Source organism: Otolemur garnettii, unplaced genomic scaffold, assembly GCF_000181295.1.
Source record: "Otolemur garnettii isolate 467f Iridium unplaced genomic scaffold, OtoGar3 scaffold00217, whole genome shotgun sequence".
NCBI classification, from domain to species: Eukaryota; Metazoa; Chordata; class Mammalia; order Primates; family Galagidae; genus Otolemur; species Otolemur garnettii.
Genome location: NW_003852612.1, coordinates 117576 through 126845, shown reverse-complemented (window position 1 = coordinate 126845; position 9270 = coordinate 117576). Strand labels below are relative to the sequence as shown.

At 51.8% G+C, this 9270-nt stretch overlaps 1 protein-coding gene across 1 annotated transcript; it reads left to right on the top strand.

The window, feature by feature from the left end:
• The first annotated feature begins 1610 nt into the window (after positions 1-1610).
• On the top strand, positions 1611-7565 carry GDF2 (growth differentiation factor 2). The gene is made up of 2 exons (XM_003801644.3): positions 1611-2115; positions 4940-7565. The coding sequence occupies exons 1-2, from the start codon at positions 1770-1772 to the stop codon at positions 5875-5877; spliced, it is 1284 nt and encodes a 427-aa protein (XP_003801692.1). The 5' UTR covers positions 1611-1769; the 3' UTR covers positions 5878-7565.
• The last annotated feature ends 1705 nt before the right edge of the window (positions 7566-9270 follow it).

Below are 9270 nucleotides of genomic sequence, written 5' to 3'. Positions count from 1 at the left end.
CATTATATACTGTCATAACTGGGAAAAGGTCATGTTATTAAAATAACATCTTATGGTCACTCTCTGTACCTCCCTGGGTACATCCAGACCGCCGTGCCTTCCCTCTGTTCAGCTTCTTGAGTGTGAACGGGTCCTGGACCAGAGCACATTGGATGTGCCTGACTTGTTCTCAGCTCCTCCAGGGCCACACCCCACTCTGCAGTTGCAGCTCCATCTCCTGGGCTTGTCACCCATGTGTTCATCTATTCCCTGCTTGATGGAATTCTTGCACAGGGCTGGATCAAAGCCCAGTATGCTTCCTGCCTCACCCCCAGCCGTTCCCCCCCAACCCCTGCAGCATTTCTGAAGCAGCGCCCTTCCCATCCTCCATCGGCTGTGTCTCCAAAGGATGCAGACAGTAAGTTCTGTCCCTACCACGGCCAGTTTGAGGCTCCTGGATTCACCTTTACCCTTCTGTAGCTCCCTGAACCTGCTCAGACTCTGCCACATCCTCGGATCCCTGCCAGTGTGAAGCAGTGTCACATTCACATTCAGATATCCCCCAGAGTAAACTACCAAGTACACCCCCTACTATCTTTTACTGTGGGGGTTCTTTGCTTTGGTCAAAGCTGCATGTCTAAGAAAGACTGCAGAGTCTAAGTGTGGGCACTTGGCTTCTTAAAATAGCACAGTCCCTGGGGTCTCACACCCTGCTATCTGAGCCACAGCTTTTCAGCCTCCACTGGCCAGGGAGACATCTCCTGGGTTTACACCAGTCCTGGACCTTCCCATCTACTCCTCTGTCTACCCAAATTGCATGGTTCTCCTGGCTGGCCAGTATGGCCTAGGCAGCTGCTTGGCAGATATGAGCCATGACCTCCCCCAGAACAGCAACCAAACTGGGATTCAAGGGCCCCTCAGGGTGGTGCTCCTGCAGAGAAGCCCAGAGGAGCCCAGGGCTTCCTCCCCCAGCCCCAGCCCCCTTAGACCCAGGACAGAGAAGGGGTGGCCCAAATGCAACCTCCCAACTGGTTAGAGCACTTTCATGACATTTCATTCCAGCACATCATTCTCTTAATTCTTTATGCCTAATCTTCTGAATGGGAGGCTCAAAGAGCCACAGTGACTTGCTCCAGATCACATGTACAGGGAGTCAGTGAGGGTGATGATTCTGCACCCTTGCACAGAGCCAGTGAGACACACTAGCATGTTCCCATTCCACAAGGAGCAGGCTTCTTATGAACCCCAACGTGGAATCCACCCCACATCCATCCCACAGCCCCATGGCTTGCCATCGCCTTCTGGGTGTTTTGTATTGTCATTTCTATATTTGGAAGACTTCTGGTCTGATTTCCTGGATTCTTTGTTCCCGTGGCCCAGGAGATGGAGCCTCTGTCAGCCACCCTGGAGATTTTTCTGAACAACACTGGCAAGGAAATGAGAAAGTATCCTAATTAGGGGGCAATAACCCCAGAACGCGGATTCTTTACAGTAGGCCGTGTCCTTCCCATAAGCCCTGCGTGTTTGTCAGATGTTTATAGAGCCTTCATTAACGGAGAGTTTCCTCCGATAAGAGGTCAGAGCGCTGCATTGAAGGCCAGATAAGAACAAGTGGAGAACAGTCCAGTCCGGGACACGAGCGAGAGCACACTGGCCAGAGCGCTTCCTGCAGAGCCGCTGGCGGGGGCAATGTGGGCCCACTCCTCCCAGGCTCCTCCCAGTGCCCGCTAACACATCCAGGCCGCCTGCAGTCTCTTCTCCCCTCTGTGGGGTGAGAGCGACAGCCCAAGATGTGCCCCAGGGTGCTGTGGGCGGCCCTGCCCGTGCTGTCCCTGATGGCCTGCTCCCTGCAGGGGAAGCCGCTGCAGAGTTGGGGGCGGGCGTCTGCAGGGAGCACCAGCCTCAGCCTGCTGGGGGGACCTGGAGGGGAGCCGCCCGAGCACACCTTCGACCTGAAGATGTTTCTGGAGAACATGAAGGTGGATTTCTTGCGCAGTCTCAACCTGAGTGGGGTCCCCTCCCAGGACAAAACCAGAGTGGAGCCGCCACAGTACATGATCGACCTGTACAACAGGTATACCACTGACCAGTCGTCCACCCCAGCGTCCAACATCGTGCGGAGCTTCAGTGTGGAAGGTAGAGTCCATTTGCGCTGGGGGTCTGGGGGTGGGACTCATAGTCTGCAGCCCCACTGTCCGGTTTGGCAGCCACATAGGAGGCTCTTCAAGTTTCCACTTAAGTTAATTACAGGGAAATAGAATTAAAATGTAGTTCTTTAGTTCCACCTACTTAGTTTCGCACAACAATTGTGTGTGGCTAATGGCGGCCCTGTAGAGCAGTGCTGGTTATAGAACATTCCATTATCATTGACAGTTCGTTCCACTCCGCAGCCTGCTCCTGCCCTGGGCCACAGGTAACACAGGAGGCCACAGGGAGACAGCTCCCTTTCTTCCTTCCCTTCCCCTCTCTCCCCTCCTCTCCACTCCTCTGTCCTTGCCTCCTTCCCCCGACCCTTCCAACCCCTTCCTACTTAGACAACTTATTAAGTTCCCAACTGGTATATTTTTAAACTTTGAAAGAATGTCTATTTCTCTCTTATAAAAAGATTTTTTAAAATGAGATAAAATATTTGGATAGAGAAGCATTGCAGGAGAACTTAAATATTTTTTTAAGAAAAATTTCCCTGATTTAGGAGGACTAGAAGAGCACAGGACCGAAATCCATTAACTCATTCCATGTCACTCGATGCAGATGAAATGAGTCTCTGAACGGTGATGTCCAGGCTCACAGCCTTGGAGGGCAGTGGCCCAGCTCCCTTATTCAATATTAAGTGACTGGATTCCAACCCAGGCCCGCCTGCCTGTCTGCATGGCACCAGCTTTTCCTGCTACAGTCTCCCCCTGAACAGTCAGGAGCACAGGGCCTCGCTTCTCCCAGGTCCCAGCTCAGTGTCACAGCCAGGTCAGACCCGCCCAGCCTGCAGAGCTTGTGTCCCCTCCAAAGCAGTGATTTTCATCCAGTGTGCTGAGAAGCACAGCAGTGTGCTGTGAGAGGATCTTAGACTTGCCACACAAATTTTAAAGATCATTAATTAAATTATTTTCAAAAGAAGTTCAAAGTACAGTCAATCTATTCTCTCTCTCTCTCTTTTTTTTTTTTTTGATCAACATAATTCAAGTGTGCTGTGGAAGTTTAACTCTAAGTTCAAGTGTGCCATGAGATCAAGAAAAAAAGGCTGAGAAACACTGTTCTAAAGGATGCTTCCGCCACAATACACGCCCAATAATGCTGAATTTTCTACTAGTCCAAAGAAGAAAAATCTAGATTTATGTAAATTTACCTCATTTTAAAAACTCATTGGCATCATTGTCTTAAAAAAAATGAAATCTGCATGTCACCAGACTCATGGGGCACATCTGTGACCTCCACCTTAGGGGAAGCCTGGGTTTCTTTAGCCAGAGCCTAAATTACCAAATCTCGCAGGCCTGGGAATGCAGAATGTAGAGCCCTTATGAATTACCCGCCACCACCGCCCCCCCACCACCACCACCACACACACACATGCCCAGAGCACTGTGCACATCCTGGGAAACCCTGATCCTACCCTGGCATTCCTGTGGCTGCTGTTCTTTCCAGATGGCCCAAAGGTGGCTCAGGGAGGGAGGAGGCTGGTGCTTGTTTTCTAGATGTCTGAATGTGGCCCCATGGCCATTTTTAAAGCATGCTGCAGTGAGAGCACATCAGGTCATGGATGCATGGTGCATCCTGCTCAGACATGCCACAGCACTTCAAGAAGTGTGTCTGTGCTGGATGAGGGGGACACAGAGGGCCTGAGCAGCCACATGCTGTGTTACACACAGGGGGTGTGCAAGGCTCTGGAGGAGCGAGGGATGGAATATAGAAATATTGAGTATCTCTGAGCCAGAGACTGTACCTGGCTAGTTCCCTGTGCTACCCTGTCCACACCTCCCCCCAGCTCTAAAAATCAGGTAGGGTGCGCCCCATTTTGTAGATGAGGAAACTGAGGTGCAGTGACACTTGGGACTTGTCAAGGTAACAAGCCTAGTGAGGGGCAGAGTCAGGATTGGCACTTCATTCTACCAGCTCTAGAGAATATTACTTTTCAGTCTCTCAAACATCAAAGCCTGTGCCTGTGTTTCAGGTCAGCACAGGGTTCCCATTGTTCCATTCAGGTAGGCACATAGTAGGTGCTCAAAAAGTACAAGTCATGCTATAGTATAAACATGCTAATGAGCAAGTGGCAGGCTGGGATAAATGAAAAACTGAGACAACTGGCGGCTAAAAGGCAAGCCATATTTTTCCTTGACATGACAGAGCAATTGAGGCTAATATATTTTTTTCCTTGAACATCAAAAAAAAGAAAAATCATACTTTCACTTGGCTTGAAGTTACAATTGTAAATGTAACTTGAAGTTACGATTGTAAATGATTTCAGTCCTGTTTAAATGCTGCAATTTTTAACATTGTCTTTATCTCGCCTTTAAATTCAGACACTCAGGATCTTCACTCTAAGGCTGGCAGTGCATTTGTTGCTTTCTGTATGTGAGGGTACGTAGGAGCTCTGTGCACTTTGGCAGTTAAATGCCCTGAATCCCAGTTTCCACATCTGTAAGAGTGACATCATAATTGGACTCTCCTGGGATAAGTGTGAGGACCTCAGTGAAATACGTTCTGCAAAGCTCCTGGTATGATGCCTGGAGTATAGTAAATGCTCAATAAACAGTAGGAACCGTTGACCCCAATTAGAGGCATCTCCTGCCTCTGCTTCTCTTTGGAAAATCCTAGATGTACCATTCAAAGTGCTTAAAGGCTTAAGTGGAACAAAATACAGATAATAGGGATAAAAAGGTCATCCTGGATGCCCTCTCTTGCAAACCATGAGCTTTGGTGTCATAAAACCCGCCCTCCAGCAGATGCCCACTGTGTGTTTACTTTCCAGATGCCGTCTCCACAGCCGCCACAGGAGACTTCCCCTTCCGGAAGTACATCTTGCTCTTCAACATCTCCATTCCCAGGCATGAGCAAATCACCAGGGCCGAGCTCCGACTCTACGTCTCCTGTCAAAATCACGTGGACGCTTCTCATGGGCTGAAAGGAAACATGGTCGTTTATGATGTCCTGGATGGAGCAGATGCCTGGGATAGTGCTGTGGGGACCAAGACCCTTCTGGTGTCCCAGAACATTCGGGACCAGGGCTGGGAGACCTTAGAAGTGTCCAGCGCTGTAAAGAGGTGGGTTCGGGCTGACTCCAGCAAGAGCAAAAACAGACTGGAGGTGACAGTGGAGAGCCACAGGAAGGGCTGTGACAAGCTGGACATCAGTGTCCCCCCAGGTTCCAAAAACCTGCCCTTCTTTGTCGTCTTCTCCAATGACCGCAGCAACGGGACCAAGGAGACTAGACGGGAGCTCAGGGAAATGATCAGCCACGAGCAAGACAGTGTGCTCAAGAAGCTGTCCAAAGATGGCCCCACAGAGGCCAGTGAGAGCAGGGAGGATGTGGACAGCAACACGGCCACAGGGTCATCTTTAGCCAGACGGAAGAGGAGTACCGGGGCTGGCAGCCACTGTCAGAAGACCTCCCTGCGAGTGAACTTTGAGGACATTGGCTGGGACAGCTGGATCATCGCGCCCAAGGAGTATGACGCCTATGAGTGTAAAGGTGGCTGCTTCTTCCCGCTGGCTGATGACGTGACACCAACGAAACATGCCATCGTGCAGACCTTGGTGCATCTCAAGTTCCCCACAAAGGTGGGCAAGGCCTGCTGCGTGCCCACCAAACTGAGCCCCATCTCCATCCTCTACAAAGATGACATGGGGGTGCCCACCCTTAAGTACCACTATGAGGGCATGAGCGTGGCAGAGTGTGGGTGCAGGTAGTACCTGCCCACAGGGCAGGGGAGGCAGGTGGGAAGGGATCCTGAGAGGTCCTTCATCCCCCTGGGCACCACAAGGACTAAGTCAATCTGCTTTCCAGCCCAGGGGAGGAAAGGAGCTTGTTGTCCCTCCCATGCCCAGCCCAAAGCACGCACCACTGGGGCTCGACTGCTGGGGAAGGCACTGACTGGGAGGGAGGGGTGTGGGGGTGTCCAGGAAAGCCTGGAAGCTTTGTGGGGGTAGATAGGGAGGTGAAGGGAAAGGGTCAAGGGGAAAAATAATCCAGAGTCCACAGAAAACTGAGCAGAAATGAAACAGAGGAGTGCGGGTGAGGGGAGATTTAGAGGAGCTAACGAGTCGTGGAAGATGGGCTGATTCCAGGAACCTCAGAGAGTGAGGAGAGAGGAGCAGGCCACACACTCTGTGGCCATCATTTCACACTACTGGCCTGACCCAAAAAGCCTCCAAGTTAGCAGATGCAGAAACTGAAACGCAGACATGCTGAGCAGTACCAGCCAATGGCATGATGGATTCCAACCCATGTCTGCGGGAGGCTAAAGCTCAGGATGTTCCCAAGTGCCCCACTGCAGTTTAGCAGGTACCCCCCAGCCAAAGAGCAATGAGGCATTGGGAGCCCAGGAGCCCTGGGGCCAGGCTGTGCTGAACCCTGGTCAGACCACACCAGTGTGACTGGGCTGCTTGTCACATTCAGAGCATGGTCTGACCACAGGGGACCTGTGCTCGTTCAGTGGCCAAATTCTTTTTCATGTCACCCCTGAGTCACTGAAAAACCACCCCTAAACCAACTGCAGGGTGGAGAGAGGGAGTGGTACAAGACAACTGGCCACATTCTGCACTGTGGCCAGAGCTGCTGTCACCCACTCTGATGGCCAGCAGTCCTCACAGGGCCGCTTGCTGTCTGTGGACACAGTTTGCCCTGCGGGAGGGGCAGCCCATGGCCAGCCCCTCTGCAGTGACTTACTCAGCACAACCAGCTCAGCAGCTCAAGGTTCCCATGGGTGTCCCCCCACAAGAGATATAGAGACAGGGCCTGGATTTGAATTTGTTGGAATTAAATGTGTTCTTGCTTTGGTATTTGAAATGTACCTATCTTTACTCTTGGGTGACACGTGATCAAATGATAAGATGTCAAGCCTTCCTGGGTGAGGCTCCCCAGTCTCTGAAGAACTCCTTATGGCAGCCACCAGCCCTGCCTGCACCTGTGGGTTCATCGGGGCAGCGGGACCAGACTCAGCCCCCACTGACCCCAAGGGAGGAGTTTCCATTTCCTCTGATCTTCATCCTCTCCTCTGACTCCTGGCCACACATGGGGGTAGTGTGAGGAAAAGTCTGAAAGGAGCAAAGAGTCTCCCGTTGGCCTTCCAACTCTGGTCTCTGAGGAAACTGACAGGGACCACGCCATTGCCACTGGCTGGAGCTCCCATATTATTTAAAGAAAAAAAGTTTGTGTTAAATGTTTACATAAAACCAATGAACAACTTTAACACAAAAATACACTGAAACATTGTTGTTTAATTACTGGAATGATAGAAAATATGGATCCCTGGTACTTGCCAGGCAGTATGGTGAAACAGTGCTGTTCATAGTTGGATGACAGACACTTTCAGTCCTGGTGGTGTATTTCTGTGCCTGCATGAAAGTTTTGCTCAGAAATAAAGCCACGTGTCTAATTTGCAGCTTTTCCTAAATATAAGACCCACACCTGAGAGCTCTCCAAGTCCATCCCCTATCCACCCTACCCCAATCCAGGACACACTGGGATGGGCTGTGCCCTTCCCTAAGGAGGTGGGGGAGGACCTGCAGCTGTACCCAGGATAGGTGGACACACGCAGGTGGAGTCTGCACATTGTGACGAGTGGACAGAGTCCTATATGGGCTTCTGTGGAGTGGGGGCAGCTATGTGTGTAAAGGTTTGCAAGTCACAATGCAGATACTGCCCTGCCTCCCTCTACGCTGTCCCGTGATGGGAGGGAGGCCCCCACTCTCCAAGACAAATACCAATAGCCTAATGCCCCCTCCATCCATGTCCCAAGGCTGGACCACTCTTCAGGAGCAGTCCCCCTGCACTCCTACTCTGACCCCAGCTCCAGCCAAACACCACCAGAAAGGTCATGCTGTTCTCACCCCTCAGGGGACACCCTCCCTGACTGCCCTCTGTGGATTCTGGCCTCCCTGGACTTTGCCCTGCCTGGCCATTACTTCCTCTGTAGTCCACATTCCCTGGCCCTGACTTTCTTACCCTGCTCATCAAGATTCTCTGGTCATCCAGGTACCTGCTGGGCCCTTCTCACTCAAGAACAAGGGAATGTTCTGGTAACAGGGTCAGTAAGCATTGCTGCTGGACTTCTCTGCTGGAATGGATGACAGGAGGAATTCCTGGTCAATACTTACAGCATTCTCTTTTCAAGCCTGGCATAATTCCCATGGGAGCCAGGCCAACACAGGTTGGAGTGGGTTCCCAGCCCACCTGACTGGGAAGCTCTCTTTCCCTGTGCAGTCACTGAGGCTTAGCTTCTGTATCCAGCTTTTCTGACCAGCTCTCTCTGGACATCAGCATCTCTGCAGAATTCCCCTGGGACTTTAGCTCTGCCTGCTCATGGGAACTCTGCCTCTGAGCCCCTGAGATGAGCCCATTTGGACTCAGACAGCTCCCACACTATCCTCTCATGGGGTCCTCACAGTGGCCTCCAGGGAAGTGGTGTTTGCTCCTTTATAGGGGAAGATGCAGGGCTGAGTCGGGTTGAGGGCTTGCTGCAGGGAGCCTGGGGCCAGGCCATGTCTGTGGGTGTGTCCCTGCCTGATGCAGGCCGGGACTTTACTTGTGACAATGCAAGGAGACTCGAGGAGAGGCCAGAAAGGCTGTGACGGCCTGTTGCCTCCATTCAATCTCAGGTGTGCAGTCTGGGAGCCACAGAGGCCCTGGGCCTGGTTTAATGCTCTGCTGTCACTGTCTTGAATGTACAATAATTTTTGAACCAAGGAGTCAGATCTTCATTCTGCTCTCAGCTCCACCAGTGACACGGCTGATTCTAAATGGACGTGTGTGGCCAGGATCTTAGTTTCCTATGCCCCAGAGACATTCTTCAGGCTGTTTCAAGCCTAAAGGTTAACTTGGTCCTGGGGAAACAAGAGTCTGAGCTCGGCTGCTGGGAGCTGGCCCCAGGGTCTGCCAGCCCTGTCCTCCTCTCTGGTGCGCACTGCAAAAGCCCAGAGGCTTCTCCACTTTGTGAGCCAAAGGCAACAAAACTGCTCATCTCTGAAAGGCCAGCCTGTTACAGCTGTGTGGCAGCTCCTTGGGGAGGGATCAGAGCTGCTGCCACTCTCTCCAGCCTTCTCCCAGCCTTGTCTCCCATGAGGGTACCGGAGAGAGTGGAG